At 43.4% G+C, this 22,270-nt stretch overlaps 1 protein-coding gene across 6 annotated transcripts in view; it reads left to right on the forward strand.

Annotated features, from left to right (window-relative positions):
• TMEFF1 (transmembrane protein with EGF like and two follistatin like domains 1) overlaps positions 1-22,270 on the forward strand; it is a 153,359-nt gene that overhangs the window by 27,076 nt on the left and 104,013 nt on the right. The window contains exons 1-3 of one of the 6 annotated variants that reach the window (XM_042964179.1): positions 1,974-2,117; positions 4,244-4,346; positions 16,084-16,534. In XM_042964179.1, coding sequence (XP_042820113.1) covers positions 16,117-16,534 — 418 coding nt within the window. In that variant the 5' untranslated portion in view covers positions 1,974-2,117; positions 4,244-4,346; positions 16,084-16,116. Of the gene's footprint in view, positions 1-1,550; positions 1,590-1,668; positions 1,753-1,973; positions 2,118-4,243; positions 4,347-7,906; positions 7,938-16,083; positions 16,535-22,270 lie in introns of those variants that run through there. The other 5 variants (XM_042964180.1, XM_042964178.1, XM_007089268.3 and 2 more) reach the window with 5 other exon arrangements.

Genomic DNA, 22,270 nt, shown 5'->3' on the forward strand with positions numbered 1-22,270 from the left:
TCATAAAGTTTGTTTATCAATAGCAACTTCCTCAGGCTGGTCTTAGTTTCCAGGTTCTCTGGAAAATTTCAAAGCTACTTGGATACTAGACAAATTATTGTTATGATAATAAACAATAAGCAGTAAAACTCTTATAATATCTTCATTTTTACTGGCGCTTTTGATCCTGGGTAATCCTAGGTATGTATATCTCAAAGAATTGAAAACGGGCACCCAGTCAAATACAATTACAGGCATGTTCAGGGCAGCACTATTCACAAAGGATGGAAATAATGGAAATATCCACCAATGGATGATGTATAAACTAATTGTGGTATACATACAGTGGAATATTATTTGTCCTTAAAAAGGAATGAAGTACTGATAGATACATGCTACAAGATAGATGACCCTAAAAATATCAAGCTAAGTGAAAGAAACCAGACATAAAAGGCCACATACTGTGATTCCATGTATATGAAATGTCCAGAATAGGCAAATCCAGAGAGACAGAAAATAGATTAGTGGTTGCCCAGAGATTGGGGGGGGGGGGGGGGGGAGGAGAGTGAGGAGGGAATGGGGAGTCACTGTTGGGTAATAAAAATTTTTCAGAACCAGACAGAGATGTTGGTTGCTCAACATTGTAAATGTAATAAATGCCACTGAATTATTCATTTTAAAGTAGTTAATTTTAGGTTATGTGAATTTCACCTTAATTAAAACAAAGTTCAACAGCTCTTTCCGCCCTTCTGAGCTTGGAATCTTCTCCATGGATACAGGACGTAAGAAACACCTAGCCACCATCCTTGTGGGAGGTGCAATAAAACGTGCCTTGTTCTACACTTTGATCTGTTGTGCATTCATTGATCTGCGCGTGAATTTCCACTTACTCAGCACAAAGTGTCTGACCCAGGTCCTGGGCTTCAGAGGGCACACACAGTCCTTGCCCTAGGAGCGCGCAGCCTAGGGGGAGACACATCCCGCAAATAAAAAAACAAAACAAAACAAAACTCCGTGATGAACCAAGCACACGAGGGCCGGCTGTTTCGAGTAGCAGGGTGTCCCAAAAGAAAAGGGGGCCCTTTTCAGACAGAGGACTTGGACGGAGCTAACTCGTGTCCATGGCCGCCAAATCCCTTGTGACAAATGGATTCTTTTGTTGTTCAAGGAGATGAAACACAGTTTCTCGGGGCCTCCAGGAGCCCCTCCGCAGAGGTGGGAAGAGGGAACTCAATCAGCACTGGGATGTCAGCACGGAGAAAGACGGTCGGGTGGGCGGGGGACACCCCGCGCCCCGCCCCGCGCCTCGGGGGAGCCCGGCGGCCGCAGCTCAGGGAGGTGGGGACTGCGCGGGGCCGCGCTCCCGCCCTGCTCCGCGCCGACGGACCCGCAGCCGGCGGCCGGCCCGCGAGGGGGCGGCGGCTCCCGGGCTTTGTGGCCGCGGCGCGCGCGGCGGGGCCTGGCCGGCCGGGGGCGCGCCGCCGCTGCCCGGTGCTCCGGAGCCCGCGGCCCTCCCGGCCGCCCCGCCTGCGAGAGGAGCCGAGGCCGCCCGCGCTCGCGCCTCGCCGGCCCCTCCCCCGGTCGCCTCGGCCGCCGCGCCGCCGCTGCAGGTAGGAGGCTCCCCCGCCGGGCGGGCCGCAGCGGGGCGGGGGCGGGGGCGCGGGCCCGGCGTGCGGGGGCCGCGGGCCGGCATGGCGGGTTTCCGGGCCGAGCCACCGCGACCCCAGCCCCGCAGGCCAGGCGGCCCCTTCCGCGCGCCGCGATTGGGACTCGGTGAGTGGGGCCGGCCTGCGGCGTACAAAGCCCCAGGGCGCGGACCTCGGGGTGATTCGGCGGCGCACCCGGGGTGGGGGTGGGAGGACTCTGGTTCCCCCGGGCCGGGGGAGCAGCTAGGGAGGAGTCCAGGCGACCGCAGTGCCGCGGTCTTCGCATCCCAGGGTCCCTGCTCCTTGCCAGGCACTGTGCTCAGCGCTTTTCCATACTTGTCTCCTTTAAGGCCCCCCGGTGCCCCGTCCGAGGGTATAATGGGAGGGGTCCCTCAGTCAGAGGCCGAGGGCCGAGCATCATCATATCGGTGCCCGCCTGACCTTGGGAAAGCTTCTTTACTCCGAGCCTGGGCTGCTGCTACTGTTAATGGGGTAAGGAGGAGGGGGTGCTGGGGTTTGGGGAATGCGTGATATAATACCCACCCCCTGGTACTATTGTGAGAGATAGTGTACATAAATGATCATAGCCAAATTTTGAGCACTTTTTGTGTACCAGGCCCCAGGTACTAAACAGTTGGTATGAGTTATCTAAATCATCACACCAGCGCTATGAGGTAGCTACTGTAAATTGCACGAATAATCTTTATTTAGGAGTAGGAAACCATGAAGAATTTATTTAGCCTACCTCTTCTGATCGGAGAGATTGGTTGTTTCTTAGATGTGGTAACACTTAAGATTACAAACGTTCCTGCAGTACAGGAGAGGGGTTGGATGCAGAGCTCTATTTGTCACACATTTAAAACCAGGTGGAAAAATACAAGAGCCAGTGATGTGGATTTCAGCATGTCAGATGAGAGTTTGTGTTACCAAGGGAATTGTTGAATATGAATTCAAAACCATAGTTCCTAAGTTAAGGTTGAGGGCTGTTATGGGAGTTTGGGACCAGGGAGAGAAAGGGGTGGACTGGGGAGGGGGAGAGAGAAGAATTCTGAAGCTCTGGAAGATGTTGAGGGAGGGACCAGAGTTCACTACCCCAGAAGCATTCTGGACCAGGATTCCATCCTGCCCTTAGAGACCAGGCATCCTGCTCCCAGGGAGGGGAAAGGGATGCTGGGATGAGATCGCAGGTTGTCTTTTCTTACACCCAGGCCACCCCAAAAATATTCAGATGGGTTGAGAGCCAGATGATTGGGCTTCCTAAAATGTCATTGTCCCTTCTTGTGATTCCTGAAATTATTTTCATGTGTTTCAAGAGATTGGGGTACTCACAGACGCTAAAGGTTGATAAGACACTTAAAATACAAAGGTCTGACCGATGTAATGAAGGAGTGTGTTTTGAACACAGTTCACTTGGGGTTCAGTTTGAAATGGGGAGAACTTGAAGGTTTTGGACCCTGAAGACTGGAGAGAAAGGCACGAAGGCCTAGTGACTGTACCCCAGGGAAAGGGACTGCCAGGGGGAGCTCAGGACCTCACAACACCATCTGCAGAATACCTATGCAGCCTGCTCAGTTCTCACCTACCCCTACTGAGAAGGCGCCCTTTCCTCTCCTGAATTGTGGCTGTTTCTTACTTGAGTGTTGTGGAAGGTCTGGGCTGGACCTGAATGAGTAGGAAAGACTTCTTGGAGGAGGGTTTTTTTTTAAACCAGACCTTGAAGGAGTGGATATTTGAGTAGATAGTGATGTTGAAGGTAGGGAGCAGTGTGCTAATGGAAAGAGCATTTGCTTTGGAGAGATAGTTTGGGGTTCAAATCCTGGCTCTGCCATTTCTCAGCCATGTAATTTTTTTTTTTTTTTTATGAGGATAAAACAATGTTTTTTCAAATGCCTGGTAGGGAGCTCACCCAACACTAGTACCCTCTTCCCTGTCCACGGTGACATTCATTCAACAAATGTCTGCTGAGTACCAGTTGTCTGCTGAGTCATATGCTTCCTGCTGGGGATACAGAGATGAGTCAGAAATTATGTATTCCCTTATGAATTTCTCAGTCCAGTGAGGGAGATGGACACAAAGAGCAAATTTCAAAAAAATATGGGAAGTGCTACAGTATAGTCATATACAACTGGCAGTGAGCTCACAGAGGAGTAACTAATTCATTTTGGATAGAAAACTCAGGGTCAAATTATCTCTAACAAGGGGAGTATGAGACATTATGATAGAAGTTTTGAATGCTACACCACTCCCTAGCTTCTGGGTTTTTTTTAACCCTTGCCTTATCTTTGCCCTGATATTCTTTCCCTTAAAAAAAAATACACACACACACACAAATATATAAATATATACACATACATATTTGCAGTGTGTGCATGGTTTGTCAGCCACCTCAAACTCCTTTTAGAAGGAAACTATTGTAAATTAACATGACAGCCTGGACTTTAGTTGAAGAAGATGTCATAAAAATGCCATGAGAGTTGGATCTTGAGGGCTGAAAATTAGCCCTTGGTGGGGCACCTGCTGGCTCAGTTGGTAGAGCATCTGACTCTTGATCTCAGGGTTGTGGGTTCGAACTCCATGTTGGGTGTAGAGATTACTTAAAAGTAAAATCTTTAAAAAAGAAAAGGGAAGAAAGAAAATGAACTCTTGGTGGACCTTGGATTCCAGCCAGAGGAAGCCCCATGTACAGAGTCATGAGAATACAGCATATTCAAGGGCATGAAGGTGAGTTTGGTCTGCTGGGTTGAAAAATATAGGGAAAGAGGGGTGGGGTGGAGGGGGTACTGTAATCAGGGCCAGATCTGAAAAGGCCTCGAATGCTATATGTGGAGTTTGGACTTGATCACTGAGGAGTGAGGGAGATGTAAGAGGTTTACGCGCAGGAGTTATGGCATGATCACTGAGTTTTAGGAAGAGCCCTCTGGCAGCTGTGTAGAAGAGGGGCTGGAAGGTGGGAGATGATTTTGAGAACTGGGGCCTGACCTCAAGAATATAAGGCAATAAGGATGAGAGAGGAGATAATAAACATTAAGGTAAAATGTACACTAGGTCTTAGTGATTGGTTACCTGTGATGGAAGAACATGCTGAGTTTTCTGCTTTGACCCAAGTTAATGTGGCTGAAATCATCGGCGATCAGGAGGTTTAGGAGTAGGGGAATAGTTCATTGCTTTTTGTGCACGGAGAATTGGAGATTTCTGAGGTGCCCACAATGGACAGCTAGACAGAGGTAGCTGGTGGACAAGTGGAGACATGTGTGGTGCTGAGGGGAGAGAATGGAGCTGGGGAGAGATGATCTCCCTGACACCCTTACTTTCTTTTGAACAAACACTGAGAATCTGCGGTATGCTAAAAATACAAATAAAACGTAGTTCCAAGCCTCAAGAGTTCACCCTCAGATATTGGTGACCCTTGAGAACATGGATAGATCATAGTACTGAGTAATTCTGAGTGCTGCAGAGGGGTAAATACTTGGGATCCCTGTCCCAGAGATCTGAGAGCCCCTGGTTGTTTTGAAGTAGTGGGGGGAGAGGAGCGAGTACCCACAGGCAAGAAGTGGGCTGGAATGGGAACTTACTGTATTATAAAAGCGCTTTGTGTAGACGATACTTTAAAAATGATTCGTGGGGAATTTCAGGGAGCTTGGGGTTGGGGTGGGGAGACGGTTTAGGTTGGAGCTGTGAGGGAGGGAAGGTACGGGTAGGGACTTTTAGGAACCTTCATCTGGTCTGTAGAGGAAAGTGTGAGGGTGGAAAGACAGGAGGTGTAAGTTCATGCCTTAAACACAAGGCTGGTTCTGGTCACAGTCACACTCAGACACAGATGGTAAAAATAAACACTTCCAAGTTACATGGCTGCCTGGGGTGGGTGGTGAAGGGGAAGACGAGGGGGAGCATTAGAGGAAGCAAGTTCATGGCAACGTATAAGACCGTAAAGCCCTCTGAAGGAAGGAGGCGGAGAGGGCCCAGGTGAGTGGCCATCTGGGGTGGTCAGGTCTGGACTTGTGAGAGCAGGTATACGGGGAGGTGGGCACAGGCACCGTAAGGTCTGATCACTCCTACCTCTGGATAGAATGAAATCATGAAGCCATCACCGTCATAGTGCACCTCTTAGAAATTTGGCATACAGTACAATAACATTTACAGGGAGAAGCAAAGAAGTAATTTCTATTATAAATCCTCTATAAAAGGACAAATTTTAGGTAGTAGAACAATTAGATATAATTAGTAAAAAAATGCAAATGGCGAGCAGGTTAGTTTCAACATATATCCCACAAATATTTACCAATATTTATCAATATTTGGCGCCTTCTGTGCGCCAGCTACATTCTAGTTGCTGGGGCTACTGTAGTGACGAGGTCCAATCACCTGTTTCACCTGGAACTACTTAACATCTAGGTTAAACCTGTGTATGGGCCTTCACTGGCCCGTGTTCATAAAGTGCTGAAATCGCTTTACTCTGTTGTTTCAGTGTTCTCTTTCATTGGCCAGTAGCACCACCAGCTTCATAAATAACCAGAAGATACCATTGATGCATATTTGGCAGAGAACTGTGGAAATTAGGTTGCAGAAAACCCATCATAGCCTCAGAGTTACTACAGACTGCCAGGACTGGATGGGGCTTTAGAGAACACCCACTTTAGCTTCATAATTTCGAGATGAGGAATTGACAAGGAGGAAAGTGGACTTGTCCTAATTGTCACAAATTTAATGTCAGAGTTGAGAGCAGTTTCCTTCAAGTTCCCGGATAGGATGGATAGCAGGGAAGGCTTGAGGGCACCTCACAAAAGGACATCTTGACCATGAGAGGGTCCCAAAGAGGAGATGTGGGGGGGAGGGGTTGAAAACAAATGAGGAAGCTTCGCTTCTAGTCTCCTCTGTTGCTAGAATCCCAGGAAGCCCCCTATTTTGCTATGAGCCCCAGTTTCCTCATCTGTAAAATGAGAGGATTGGTCTTAGTTTTAACATGTCAGGATCAGTGTCGTGGGGATGCTGAGTGAAGACACCGAGGCAACAGACCAGGTTAGGAAATAGCCTGTCATCCGTCTTCTTCAGAGCCAAATAATCATGCATAACGTGTTGCCAAGCCTCTCTTAAGGGAATGGGTGTCACATCTGCCTCCCCTCCACTCACCCACACATCTGTATGCATTCCTTCAGTGTCTCCCAAGTCGTGGCCCTCCTTTGCTCCAATGCTAACTCTAATTCCAGTCTATTCTAGTAGGAATTAAGGTTCTTAATCTAGATCCCCCCCAGTCCTGGAGTAGGGTCCCTAGGCACATCTCTGTCATTGTGCTTATCACTGTCACCAGCCTGCCCCACACAATAAGCTGTACTATGTTAGGTCTTCATTGAAATATGTATGACCTCCTTGATCCTAAACAATGCCTCTCTTTCTGGTGCCCGCACAGAGTGGGGGTTCCTGTACCCTCGTTGCTTCTGCTTCCTGTTGATCCCCTACCTTCATGCAGACACACACACATACCCTGGTAATTTCTCACTTTGAAACAGTCTCTGGTGTGCACCTTCTCCTTCCCATTAACATGGTCACCACTCAGAGTCTAGGCCCTTATCAATTATTTATCTGAATGATCTCCTTCAACTCTCTGTGTTCATATCCTCTACATTCTTAAAGATCTAGCTCCAAAGTCCTCTTGTTCATGAAGAATGCAAATTAACCTCTTCCCTTCTCTGACTGCCCAAGGTGCTTTGTCCTCTTCTGTGGTGTCTGTGTCATTGTGCTTGTCTGTTATCAGTTTAGGCATGCCAGCGTTCTTTCCAGGCTGTAGGCTTCAGCTTGTTTTTGTGTCTCCTGCATGCTCTAGGACAGTACATAGCCTTTGGCAGGAATTCATTACATTTGTTGAATTGTGTGTCTGTGCAATAAAAGAGCCAATAAGTATTCGAGTATATCTTGTATATAGACCACTATTCTATTTTTGGAAGCAGCTTAATATGAGTGGGAGGGGTGGAAGAAACTAAAATTTATTGCAGCTTTAGTCTGTGTTTCTTCTTTACACCCATTGAAGGGTAGCTGTGCAGAGGGAGTGAGACAGAGTAGGGATTTAGCCTCATTTTACAGTGAAACACTGGAGATTAATTGACTTGGCCAGAGCCACACAGCTAAGTGAGTGCTCAAGTCAGGATTTGAGCCCAGGTTTTCTGCATTCAGTGTCTTGGTTCATGTCACTTCACGAGCAATAACTCATTAAGGTTTAAAAGGTCCTGACATCTCTCCCAGGTCTCAGCTCTACACAGATCTTCAGCCACGGTTCCTATTCTGAGTACTGACTTCAAAGAACTCCCTTTTCCATGAAAGGTAATACTAAAATCTGGCCAAGTTTCTCTCGTCTTGGCTCAAATTTTAGGACTTAGATTGACCCTTGGTGGACTTAAAATATCATTAGATGGTGTGTTAGTTTGGACTGTCATAATGAAAATACCACAGGCTAGGTGGCTTAAATATCAGAAATGTATTTCTCATAGTTCTGGAGGCTGGGAAGTCCAAGATTAAGGTGCCAGCAAAGTAAGTTTCATTCTGAGTGAACCTTCTTCTCTAGGCTTGTAGACTGCTGCCATCGCTCTGTGTGCTCACGTGACCTCTTTGTGAGCCCCTGAGAAGACAGGGAGAAAGGGGACAGGGAAGGAGGGAGAGACGAAGGCAAAGGGAAAGAGAATGTTGATGTCTCTTGTAAGGACACTAAATCCCCTTGAACCAGGGCCCCCCGTTTATCACCTTATTTAACCTTAATTACTTCCTTAAAGGCCCAATCTCTAAATACAGTCACTGTGGGAGTTAGAGCTTCACCACATGAATTTGGGGGCTACAAACATTCAATCCATAACAGATGGATTTTTGTTTTAAAGTGATATTAAATGTACTTATTATAATCTTCTGGTGGTTTAGTCAATGGTAGTGTTTGGAGAATTGTGCTGTATTCTCTGGTTTTTTTTGGGTTTTTTTTAATTTTTGTTTTTTTGGTATTGGATTCATGCTCTTATTTAGTCCTGTCTACGAGTCTTTGCCTGGCCCAAGGGCAACTTTCATTGCATTTGGATTTTGCTATTTTTTTGACCACTTTTACTTGAATGCAGCTTTTGATGTACAGACTATTATGTATGATACTCATTCTGTGCATCATAGGCAGTTTTATGCCTATATCAAAATGTATTCATCCATTAAATGGTTTTTAAGTTTATTTATTTATTTGGAGAGAGAGAGCACAAGCTTGAGTGGGGAAGGGGCAGAGAGAGGGGGAGAGAAAGATCCCAAGCAGGCTCTGCATTGTCAGCGCAGAGCCCAGTGTGGGGCTCAAACCCATGAACCATGAGATCATGACCTAAGCCAGATCAAGAGTTGGATGCTCAACCAACTGAGCCACCGAGGTGCCCCTCATTCATTAAATGTTTAATGAAGGCCCACTCTGTGAGGGTCACTGGGCTGCTAGTTGAACCACAACCACGCATCAGGACCAGTAGCACTGTTGTCTCCAGAACAGCAGACAGAAAAGGTGATCTATATTGAGCAGAGTTGGGGGGCAGGGAAGGCCCATCTTTCTCTAATAAAAGCTGATGCAGCAGAGAAGGCTTGTTATGTTGTCGTCTATAACTAATTATGGACATTGCTGAGTAGTTTTAAGCTAGAATGTATTTTCTAGCCTTGACATTTCTATTAAGCTTTGCCTGGAGATTTCTTACTTTGGGAAGTTTATTTACTTGGGACTGTCAGATGCTTAAGCTAAATATTAATGTTCCCCTGGGGCTTAGACAATTTTAAAGCTCCATATCATCCTCGAGTTCGAGCCCCAATTGGGCTCTGTGCTGACAGCTCAGAGCCTGGAGCCTGCTTTGTTCTCTCTCTCTCTCTCTCTCTCTCTCTCTCTCTTCCCCTCCTCTGCTTACGCTCTGTCCCTGTCTTTCTCAAAAATAAACATTTAAAAAAATTTAAAAAAGCAAGCTCCATATCATCTCTACAGTTACGTTTCAAACTATACGTTCCCATCAGATCAACAGCAGAAATTATTTCAGAGCTCTGGTTAGAGAACTGTACACTGGGGCGGGGTGGCTGTAGGCCCTAGGTCTGAGACATAGAGGTAGAGGTGATGGGAGGGAGGGGAAGAGGCCCCAAAAGGAGATGGACAGAGGCGGGAACATCTCCTGAGTAGCTTTACCCTAGGACCTTTCCCTGCTAACAGATTGCTAATTGACATGTAATTCGAGCAGGGACACAAGCAGTCACTAGGTCTGAAGAGGAGAGCTAAGCAGGGTGGAGTGCAGAATCCTGGTTCTGCCACTTACTCTTTGTGTGGCCACAGGCAAGTTCCCAAGCCTCACTTTTCTGATCTGGGAAATGGAAGTGGTTACTGGGAATAAACAGCCTCCTTCATGAAGCTATTGGGAATCCATAGGGGACCTTTGGGGTACACCATCTCATACCAGAATCCTTTACAGCCCTGCAGAATGCAACCACATGGCCCACGGAGGCCTGCTGTTCTACAAAATTAAGCAAAGTAAATTGGTAACTCTGGATTTACTTAGCTAGTGATTAAATAACAGTTTAGTTAATAGGCTATTAATGGTCCCCAGGTGTTGGTAATTCTGAGTTTGCTTTTGAGAGCAGTTGTATAATTTCTTCTGGTACTTTAATAAAGTCTTTTTTTTTTTTTTTTAACAGAAAATACTGTAGTGTAACAAATGGTAGTCTCAGGGACTATTTTGGGGAGGATTAAATGATAGAGTGCATATTAAGCACTTAGTATAGTGTCTAACCCACAGTAAGGACTCAATAATGGTTATCTGCCACTGTTATTGTAGTTATTAGAGACTCAAGTGGTCACACACATCAGTAGACTTCCCACAAACGCACCACCACCTGGTGGTACCTTGCGGTACTGCATACATTGCAAGGTGGAATCGTTTAATTGCTTGAAATTAATTCTATGGGGTTTCAGTTCCACCAACTACCTCAGAGACTTTGTTTAGAGTGTGGCTTATTTGCCTAAGAGCAGGAATTCATATTTCATTAAACAGTGAAGTGACATTTTGCACCTCCACAGCTGGGATAGAATTAAAAAAATGTTAACAGCAAGAGTAAATGGAGTGGGGAAACAGAAGTGCTCATGTGCTATTAGTAGGAATGTAAATTGGTACACCATTGCTGGAGGACAGCTGGTGATGTAACAAAAGTCCTTTTTTTTTTTTTTTAAGTTTATTTATTTTGAGAGAGAGCACGAACAGGGGAGGAGCGGAGAGAGAAGGAGAGAGAGGATCCCAAGCAGGCACTGTGCTGCCAGCTGCCAACGCAGAGCCTGATTCAGGGCTCAGGTTCACAAACCATGAGATCATGACCTGAGTGGAAACCAAGAGTCGGATGCTTAATGGACTGAGCAACCCAGGTGCCCCAATGTAACAAAAGTCTTAAGTGTTTTCATCTTTCGTGGCAGCCATTCCTCTTTTAGGAATTTATCTTGAAGAAATAAAGTTATTTTAAAAAATGTTTTCTTAGAAAAAATATAGATACATATAAGTAAGATAGCATTACCTATTTTAGAAAAAAATAAGGAACAATCTCTTTTTTCATTTGTGAATCAGACTTCTTAATCCTTAGAGCAATGATTCTTTTTTTTTAATTTTTTTTAACATTTATTCATTTTTTGAGAGACAGAGCACGAGCAGGGGAGGGGCAGAGAGAGAGGGAGACACAGAATCTGAAGCAGGCTCCAGGCTCTTGAGCTGTCAGCACAGAGCCCGACGTGGGGCTCAAACTCATGAACCGCAAGATCATGACCTGACCTGAAGTCGGTCTCCCAACCGACAGAGCCACCGAGGCGCCCCAAGAGCAATGATTCTTAAAAAGAGTGGGAGTGTGGGGGCACCTGAGTGGCTCAGTTGGTTGAGTGTCCGGTTTTGGCTCAGTTCATGATTTCACCATTTGTGAGTTCCAGCTCCGTATCGGGCTCTGTGCTGACAGCTAGAGCCTGGAGCCTGCCTTGGATTCTGTGTCTCCCTCTATCTCTCTGTCCCTCCTGCTCATGCTGTCTCTCTCTCTCAAAAATAAATAAACATTAAAAAAATTAAAATAAAAAAAGTGGGAGTGTGACGGAAGGTAGGCATATTGACATCTGGTGCAGAAAAGCTGGGATGGGGGGCAATCAGAGTCTGCTCTAGGAGCTGTGCAGTTTAAGAACATTCAGTATACCTATTAATTTTATAATAAAAACTACATAAAGTTGGATATAGATATCTTGGCAGTTAGAGATACTACAGAAGAGTTATATTGTAGCAGGTGTGTATTAATAAATTTCCGTTTGGGGAATGTTGGTTAATAGGGAATAGGAATATTGATGTAGGCAAAAAGTTTTGGACCTTTGGGGAGGAAGGGGACTGGTTATTATAGGGACATTAGAACAACACGATTTTCAAAAAAATTTTTTTAATGTTTATTTTCTGAGAGAGACAGAACGTGAGTGGGGGAGGGGCAGACAGTGGGAGACACAGAATCCGAAGCAGGCTCCAGGCTCTGAGCTGTCAGCGCAGAGCCCAATGTGGGACTTGAACTCACCAACTGTAAGATCATGACCCAAACCGAAGCTGGATGCTTAACTGACTGAGCCACCCAGGCGCCCTGAACAACATCATTAAAATACAGGCCTGGGAAGTTAAGGGTTCAGTGATACATCCCCAAAGATACATTTCTCCTTGTTTAGCTTTGTCCAAGACCTGAGGGTCAAAGCACTTTGACATGTATCTGAATCTCTTGATCTGTGATACTGATATGCTCACAGTGAATGTGAGGCAGGGTATCTGGTATGTGGAGATGCCAGTCACACTAGTCCTTCATTCTAATCTTACCTTTTGGGATGAGGTGGTGCATAGTGAGAGACCCTGATTAGGTTCTATTGCTTTCATGTAAAGCCCAAGCTCCTTGGCCTCAATCTTAAGGCTCTCTGATATGGCAGGATCTCCTCCAGCCTCAGGTCTAAGATTTCAGCTCTTCACAACTCTATTAGTAACCTCTCCCCAGGCATAGTATGTGAATAGCTAGCTTGTAATAATGTGATTTTAAATTAGTATACCATGTATTTAAAAGTCACTGCCTTTGTTCCTTAACTTAAAAAAAATTTTTTTTTAAGTTTATTTTGAGAGGGGTGCCTGGGTGGCTCAGTGGTTAAGCATTCAACCTCGGCTCAGGTCATGATCTTGCAGTTTGTGAGTTTGAGCCCCACGTTGGGCTCTGTGCTAACAGCTTAGAGCCTGGAGCCTGCTTCAGATCCTGTGTTTCCCTTACTCTCTGCCCCTCCCGTGCTTGTGCTCTGTCTCTCAAAAATGAATAAACGTTTAAAAAAATTTTTTTAAGTTTATTTTGAGAGGGAGAGAGAGAGAGAGAGCATGAGCAGGAGAGGGAGAAAGAGAGAGAGAGAGAGAGAGAGGGAGAGAATCCCAAGTAGGCTCCATGCTGTCAGTGCAGGGCCCTATGTGGGGCTTGAACTCATGAACCATGAGATCATGACCTAAGCTGAAACCAGGAGTCAGATGCTTAACCTTACCCAGGCACATCCCCCTAACTTTTTATTGTGGAACTTTTTAAACATACACAGATATAATAATTTAATGAATATTTGTGTACCCATCGTCCTTGTTGATGTTCAGATATTCCATTTTTTGGCTAGTGGGACTCTTTTCAAGTGATTCCTAATTCTTTTGATTTGAGTCGATCAGTTTTAAATGGACTACATCATCAGAATCTTGATGCTTGCCTGTTACTCTGAAAAAATCAGAGGCTTGGAAAATAAAAGGACTGAGGTGTCTTGGCTCCTTCCACAAAGGGAAATATGCAATGCTCAATTGCTGTATTCAGTGTTACTTAGGAACATTCTTTCCATAATGTATTTGAAAGATTAAGTTTGTAGGAAGCTTAAGTGGAAAAAGTGTGGGGTCACAAAACACACATAGGTTCAGGGGAATAAGACATTTACTAAGCACCTTTTGTTTGAAAGATCCTGGCTCAGTAATGGGGAGGATGGTAAGATGACCTAAGGTAATCATGGTTGTTGAGAAATTTGGAATCATCCAACGTGAGAGTCCAAGAGATAGTTGTGAAATGACACAAACAATATCAGACTATTTAAACACACCTTACCGGGGATTGAGGATGGGGTGGGAGAAATGGGAAGATAATAGACAAAGGGTACAAAGTTGCAGTTATGTAGGAAGAATAAGTCTATGACAAAAGTTACTAATACTGTATTGAATACTGGAGATACGGTGAGAGAGTAGATTCCAGGGGCTCTTGGCATACACACAAAAATGGTAGCTATTTTGGGGCACCCGGGCTGGTTCAGTTGTAGAACATGTGACTTTTGATGTCAGGGTTGTTAATGTCAAACCCCATGTTGGGTGTAGGGATTAACTTCAAAAATAAAATCTTGGGGCACCTGGGTGGCTCAGTTAAGTATCCAACTCCTGACTTTGGCTCAGGTCATGATCTCAGGGTTGTGAGATCAAGCCCTGTGTCATGCTCTGCACTGGTTGTGATTCTCTCTCTCCTTCTCTCTCTTTTCCCCTCTCCCCCACTCACTTGCTCTCTTCTCTCCTTCAAAATAAATAAACACTTAAAAATAAATAAATATATAATACATAAGATCTTAAAAAAGGTAACCATGTGAGATGATATGTTAATTAGCTTGTAATTATTTCATTATGTATATGGCTGTCAAATAAAATTTATGTATGTTAAATATCTATTTTTTAACTAAACATAAAAAGGTATGTAGACTTATTCTTAAAAGATAATGGAGAAAATGTATATTTCAAAAATTATAAATAATATATAATTGTAACTAATTATAATATGGAACAAAGACTTTAAAGGAATATGCATAATAAAATGGATGTTTGGTGTGTTCAAAAAAAAAAAAAAAAAAGGATACCAGATTATTAGGACAGTCCAGGTTCTTGACCTCCCAAGGTACCATCTTTGTGATCTTGGGCAGTCCAGTTCACTCGCCCTTAGTTCCTTCACTTGAAAAGAGTGGTAGGGACCCCTGAGTGGCTTAGTCAATTAATTAAGTGTCTGACTTTGGGGGCACCTGGGTGGCTCAGTCATTTGGGCATCCAACTTCAGCTGAGGTCATAATCCCGCAGTTCGTGAGTTTGAGCCCCATGTCGGGCTCTGTGCTGACAGCTCAGAGCCTGGAGCTTGCTTCAGATTCTGTCTCCCTCTCTCTCTGCTCCTCCCCCAGTCATGCTCTGTCTCTCTCTTTCTCTCTCAAAAATAAATAAAGCTTAAAAAAAAATTAAAAAGGGGCGCCTGGGTGGCTCAGTCGGTTAAGCGTCCGACTTTGGCTCAGGTCATGATCTCACAGTTTGTGAATATGAGCCCCGCATCGCATCGGGCTCTGTGCTGACAGCTCAGAGCCTGGAGCCTGCTTAGGATTCTGTGTCTCCCTCTCTCTCTGCTCCTCCCCCACTCATGCTGTGTCTCTCTCTTTCTCCTTCAAAAATAAATAAAAACATTTAAAAAAAATTAAAAAAACTAAAAAAAAAAGTGTCTGACTTTGGCTCAGGTCAGGCGGCTCACGGTTTGTGAGTTCGAACCCCACATCAGGCTCTCTGCTGTCAGCACAGAGTACGCTTTGGATCTCTGTCTCCCTCTCTCTCTGCCCCTCCCCTGCTTACTCACTCTCTGTCTCTCTGTCTCTCTCCCTCAAAAATAAATAACCATTAAAAAAATTTTTAAAAAAAGGAAAGAAAAAAAGGGTACTGGCCCTTTCACCTCTGAAATTATGTGAATTATTTACATAGGACTGTATACTTAAAAGTGGCCTCAGACCTTAGGGATCATAGACTCCAAGCCCTCATTTTAAAGGTGAAGAGAAACTGAGGTTCCTATTGGGAGCATGGCCCTATCCAAGGTCACAGATGGAAGTGATGGAAATGTCAGTTCTTTTTCAGGTGATTTCCTGATGATTCTGAAATCTCGATGTTTATATTATCCATTCTATTTGGTTACTCGGTGGCATTTCTTGTTTTCAGCTGTGACAAAACTTTGAGAAAGCTGTTTAGTTGAAAAGCTGCCTAACATGAGTTTGGGGAATGATCAGTTTCCTGATATTGAGCAGAAATGAATTAACAAATTAAGAGTTCTGCCTAGATGGTCAAGCTTTCTTTTCTTTTTTCTTTTCTTTCTTTCCTTTTTTTTTTTTTTTTTTTGCTGTTACATACAAGATATTCACAAAATGGCCAAGAACTACAACAAAGGACCTACTTGAAAATCTTCTTTGAAGTAAAACCCCACTCCTAGTGAACTTCTGAATGTTTTCCTGAGAGTATCATAATTCAATACTAATGGGAAAGAGAGTACTGTATTGCAGGCAAGGGAATCAAGTCAGGGATTAAGATTAAGTGATTTGCTGACATTTTTATTGCTGGGGTTAGTAATTATTGTTTTGAACTTCCTTTTACAGGATAGCTAGCAGCCAGGAGAAATATAGTGGAAAATGCAAAACAACGAAATTATAAAACCTGCCAAATACTTTTCGGAATTGGAAAAGAGCATCCTGCTTGCTTTGGTAGAAAAGTACAAATATGTGCTGGAATGTAAGAAAAGCGACGCGCGAACTATTGCCCTCAAGCAGCGTACCTGGCAGGCGCTTGCCCATGAATACAACTCTCAGCCAAGTGTGTCACTGCGGGATTTCAAACAGCTAAAGAAGTGCTGGGAGAACATCAAGGCTCGGACCAAAAAGATTATGGCCCATGAGAGGAGAGAGAAGGTGAAACGGAGTGTCAGCCCTCTTCTGAGCACCCACGTCCTAGGGAAGGAGAAGATTGCCAACATGCTGCCAGAGCAGCTCTACTTCCTGCAGAGCCCCCCGGAAGAGGAGCCTGAATACCACCCTGACAGTGCAGCCCAAGGTACTGGTTCTTGAGGCCGGTGTGCGTGTCCTCCCTGGGTACCTGCTGGACTTTGTGATTTTAAAATCTTTAATTTTGAGGCAGTTTAGTAAAGAGAAACTTTCATGTCAAACTTGATTTTCCCAAGTCAAAACCTCCAGATTATATGGAACATTCTAGTCGTGTAGCACATAAAAAACAAAAGGACTTGTTAATATCCTTGTTCTCGCTCTCTCTGAGATCTCTCATCTTTATTCTGAAGAATAGGGAAAAATAAGAGGCTCTAGTCATATAGTTATGAATGAAGGACCCCTGTTGCTTATCTCAGCCTATGTCATATATATTAAAGGGAATTTCTTTGAGAATCTGTATTTATTCACTCAATCTTATTTTTTGCGAAAATGATTGTTTTAGGACCTATTAGGTGCAGAGCACTGCATTAAGTCACTCACAGGCCACATTAAAATAAGTGAACTATTTCAGACTTAAGAATTAAGTAGAAAAGAGTATAGCAAATACCTATTTAACATTCATCTGGGTTAAAAATCAGCCTTCCTACCCATTATAGTATTGTGATGCACAGTTTTGGTTTGTGGTACTCCAGCTACCTTGAGAAATTCTGGGAAAAATTCATTTTAGCTTTTTTTTCATCTTAGATTTAATATACTTTCATTGAAAAAGAAAAATAGGTTATACATAATTCTTAGGGAAGGAAAAGACTGTCATGGAATCGAGGATATTATGATAGTGTGTCATAGCTTGGAAAGGCTATTGAAATGACTCAGCAAGGGGAGGGTGGGAATGCATATAGATAAATTGCTAATAATTCTTGCCTCCTTTAAGATTGAAACGGCCAATTTATATAAAGATTCATTGCAGTTTGCAGAAGACACATCTTGAAGCAGAGGAATATTCCTGGTGAGGCCAGAGGGCTGCTCCAAGGACCCAGCAAGCACTTGTCTAGGAAAGCTGTGATCCTTGGCTTGCAGGATGAGAAATTCACTTATTAGCGTCCCCAGAGTAGATTGAGCTCTGAGGCAGTGGTTAATTAAAAGTCACAAGAAACTATCTGAAACCAAGAACGTTATCCACGTAGAGTGAAAAAGATAATAACCAAGTGAATTGAACACATGTTTTTGATTAGCACGTTTTTTCGCCCTGTAGGCAAATCATCCTGGCAAGCTGCATTGTGATCAAAAGTTTGCTGATCATTTACCAAGATTAAGTCCAGGGAACCAGTTAGATGACCATAGTGTCATGAACCTCACGTACTGTTTTCCAGTGTAGAAACCTTATGTGAGTTTTGATTCTTGAGTTCCCAAGCTGGGTATCCCCCAGCAGACAGCATTTATATGGACACGGCCAATTCTCTCTTTCCTCCCTTCCATGTTACTTCTGTGGTGGATGGGGCCCACTGCTAACTGACAGTGTCCATGCTTTGGAGATATCCCTAGCGTTAGCCAGTTACTCTCCATCTTGCTGGCCTCAGAGCCATTCATTCTCTGCAGGCGGTGAGGGGAGTGGGTGCTGAGGGAGGGAGGCAGGTGAGTCAGCAGGGCTGCTTGTCAAATAGCTTCATTCCCTGGGAGATGTTGCCGAGGAAGATGCTGATGTAGACCACTTTCAGTTAACTTTGCAGATCTTTGATCTGGATTACTGGGTATTGATTTCATAGGGTTATTCTAAGGGGACAGTCTTATTTCCCCATTTTCAAATTCTAGAGTAGGATCTAGAAAGTTCACTTCAAAAAACCCTTTCTCTTTCTTTTCAGAGGAACTGATGTAAATTCATTTACTCTTAAAACACAACTTCCAGCTTTCCAGCAAGAAGGGAATGAATGTGGATTCTCAGTGTCTTTCTGTAGTGACATTTCTAGAGACTCATTTGTAAAAGGGATTTATTTTAGATTTGAGTGTTTGTAGTTATATGACACAGGAGACTTCTCTTTTTGCTAGTGATTATTAAAGTATAGCTTGTGCTGACTATTCCTGTTTCTGGGTCACACTGTGGAGAACCAGGGTGCTTTGTCAATTGGGGAGTGTGTCCAAAGTAATCTGTTAACACTAGTAGTTAAGGTGCTAGAACTCTGTTTATACATTAAAACAGCCTTGAGGTTACCTTACTCATTTTTTATTTCAAATTACTTTCAAGAAAGAAGAAGAAAGCTATAATTGTCAGTCATCCCTTCAGGGTCTTGGGGGAATAAGTTGAAAACTTGCTGTAGGGTATGGCTTTCATTTTGTTGTATTTCATTTGACATGTGGACTCTGTGGTGTGTGTGTGTGTGTGTGTGTGTGTGTGTGTGTGTGTGTGTGTTAGTTTAGCTAGTGTCTCTAACCCTGGGCTGTCCAATACAGTAGTCACAAGCCACAGGAGGCTCTTTAGCACTTGAAACATAGGTAGACTGAATTGAGATATGCTCTAACTATTCACACTGAAATAGAAATGCTGTTTTTAAATTTTATTTATTTAACTTAATTTTTTTATTTTTAGAGAGGGAGAGAGAACACAAGTGGGGGAGAAGGGCAGAGGGAGAGAGAGACAGAGACAGAGACAGAGAGAGAGAATCCCAAGCAGGCTTTATTCTCAGTGTGGAACCTGGTACAGGGCTTGATCCCACGACCCTGGGATCCTGACCTAAGCCAAAATCAAGAGTTGGACACTCAACCAACTGAGCCACCCAAGGCACCCCTCAGAAGACTTTATACCAAAAAGAGAATGTAAAATATCTTACTAATAATTTATATTTTGATTACATGTCAAATGATAATGCTTTAAATATATTGATAAAAATATGTTATTAAAATAGTTTAATTTTATCTCCTTTTACTTTTTAAAATTTTAAATTACACATGTAGCTAGTATTATATTTCCATTGGACAGTGCTGTTCTAACACCTTACACATTGCCTATTACAGAGTTAGGTGATTAGAGATTTGTGGAAATTCATTGAACAGGATGGAACCTGGCAGAATTCCACTAGAGGCCTCCCTCCAACTATCTCTTGTGCGAGGTGCTTTCAGCTGTGTCATCTTGATCGCCATTCCCTGGATGTTCTTAGCTTTGTCCACGACTTTCTTGAAATGTGCATCTGTATTTGAAGACAGTAGTCTTAAGATTTAACACTAAGGAATGTATTTTCTTATACAAAACAAACAGTATTTTCCCCTTCAATACATTCAAACAATTTGTACCCTATAGATTTATAATATGGCTCATTTGGCTGTGACACCTATCTCCCGTTATCTTGCGGGAACAGGTTTGCAGAACAAAGTAAGGGAGCCAACAAAATGTGCTATAGGGGTGGTCAGGGGGGTAGGATGACTAAACATCAAATACATTTAAGAAAACTAAGCTTTCAAGTACTCAACTATCTTAAGAGAACTTCCACTTAATTTCATATTCTATTATTTACTGTAAAGCTATATAAGCAAATAATGCAAACATGGGTACACAAAGCTATAATTAAATAATGCAAATGTTTATTAATAAATTCCATTATTATTGGGGTGCCTGGGTGGCTCAGTCAGTTAAGCGTCAGACTTTGGCTCAGGTCATGACCTCACGGTTCGTGAGTTACGGAGCCTGCTTTGGATTCTAGGTCTCCCTGTCTCTGTCCCTCCCCCACCCCTGTTCACACTCTGTCTTTCTCTCTCAAAAAGAAACACTAAAAATAAGCAAATAAATTCCACTACTATCACTTTTTAATCCAATCCCCTTCTTTTGGGGATGGGAACTCCAGTACAGAGACTGAGTTACGTATCCAGTCATGGCACATTAACAATCATTGGTCTGTGAAAAGTCCCTATTTTGTGTTCCTTATGTGTTGATTCCCTTGTCATTTGTCACCATTCATCTCATTTATTCTTTTCTTCTGTCCCCTAATCATAACAATGTGCTCGTGCGTTCTCTCACATATTCTTGAGAGCAGGTGTTGGTGTTTGGTGTACGTTTATTTTATTTTATTATTAAAATTTTTTTTAATGTTTTTATTTTTTTTTGAAAGTATGTGCATGGGGGAGGGGCAGAGAGAGGGAGACAGAGGATCTGCTGACAGCAGCAAGCCCTATGTGGGGCTTGAACTCAGAAACCATGAGATCATGACCTGAGCCGAAGCCAGATGCTCAATCGACTGAGCCACCCAGGGGCTCCTGTGTGCATATATTTTAAATTTACATAGATTGAAAATTGTGCTTTAGATAACATTCCTTTTCTTTTCTTTTCTTTTCTTTTTTGTTTTTTTGCTTTTTTCATTTAGAATGTTTTTAAGATCTGTTCCCATAAATTTGTTTCTTTTAGTTGATGCATGACATTCTGTAGTATGCACTCACTGCATCTTATTAATCCATTTTTCTAGTCAGGTCTATTCCCTTTGTTCTACAGGGGAGAAGAGCTGGAGTTTGGCCTGTGCACAGTTTCCTTTCCATCCATTTATTGCCATAGTAGGTATTTTCCTGCTGATATTAAACTTACTCAAATTGCCCAAGTGGAAGAATACCTCCTTGCAGTGTCCTCTGCCCCCAGGAAAGCCCTTAGGCCATCCTATCCATTTTGCACAAGATTGAGTTGTTTTCTATGTTGGGTGGCTTTGTTTTACCTGGGAGACAGATTACATGGTGTGTGTTTTTAGCAGGTTGCCATTCCCAGCATAGTCTTTTTCCTAATAATTAGGAGAAGATTCTCCCCATCTGAACACTAGCTTCCATTCATTGGAGCTAATATTTGTGTGAAAGTTAAGTAACTACTCCATCAGGCTCCTCTAGTTTTAAGCTCCAGCTTCTGCCAGAAGAGGCCTGGATTTTTAAGAGCTTCTGCCTCTTAAGAGGCCTGGATTTTTTTTTAAATATTTATATATTAGTACACATTTAAACTACAAAAGAACAGTTTGAAAGTAGAGTCATTTATTTCTCTGCTCCCAGACATGACCGTACTTGACTTCATGTTCCCAGCTCTATAGAGACAGATTTGGAGATCAAAATTTGGAATATGCACCCATATTCTTAATAATAAAGGGGTTTGTAGTGGATACAACTTGGAGGCAGCATTTTACGATGCATAAGTGGTCAGCTGAGCAAGGAAGGAGGGAGAGGCTGGGCGTTGTAGTGGTTGAGCTTGGGTTTTGGAGTCGTGCAGACCTGGATTAGAGTGCTGGCTCTTTTAGCTAGCCAAATGACTTTGGATATTGTATTTGGTTTTCTCTAATAATACCTCCCTCAGAAGGTTGTTTAAGGATTAAATGAGGTGATGCTGCAAAGCACTAGCCTAGTGCCTGGTTAGCTACTCAGAAAACGGTAGCTGCCTTCACCATCATCATCATCAGGCCCCTAAAACTTGGAATCGTTTAGACAAAAATGAACATTTAGAAATGGGAAGAGATGAGCAGCATTGTAAGGGCATGAACTTTAAAGACTTAGAGGAGCATACAGAACTATCTTCTGGAATGGAATCAAAGAAAACAGAGGCCAAAAGTGCCAAAAAATGTCTATGTGTCCAGTCTTCAAAGAAGACTTTCAGATCTAAGGCTAGATGGGACGCAGATGAGGTAACCTCTTTGCCGTTGTTCACACCCAAGGGATCTTATTCCCAGGGTGAAGCCTTTCCCATTTCCTTGTCCTGTGCCTTGGCTCTACTCAGAACACTGTCCTGTCTACACAGTTGTGCTGTGTTGGGAGGGATGTGACCCACCGCAACCAGTTCATTCCCACACATTTCTGATGTGGCCAGCATCGTCCAGGCCCTGGAATGCGTTCTCCACGA

Source organism: Panthera tigris, chromosome D4 (genome assembly GCF_018350195.1).
Source record: "Panthera tigris isolate Pti1 chromosome D4, P.tigris_Pti1_mat1.1, whole genome shotgun sequence".
Taxonomy (NCBI): Eukaryota; Metazoa; Chordata; class Mammalia; order Carnivora; family Felidae; genus Panthera; species Panthera tigris.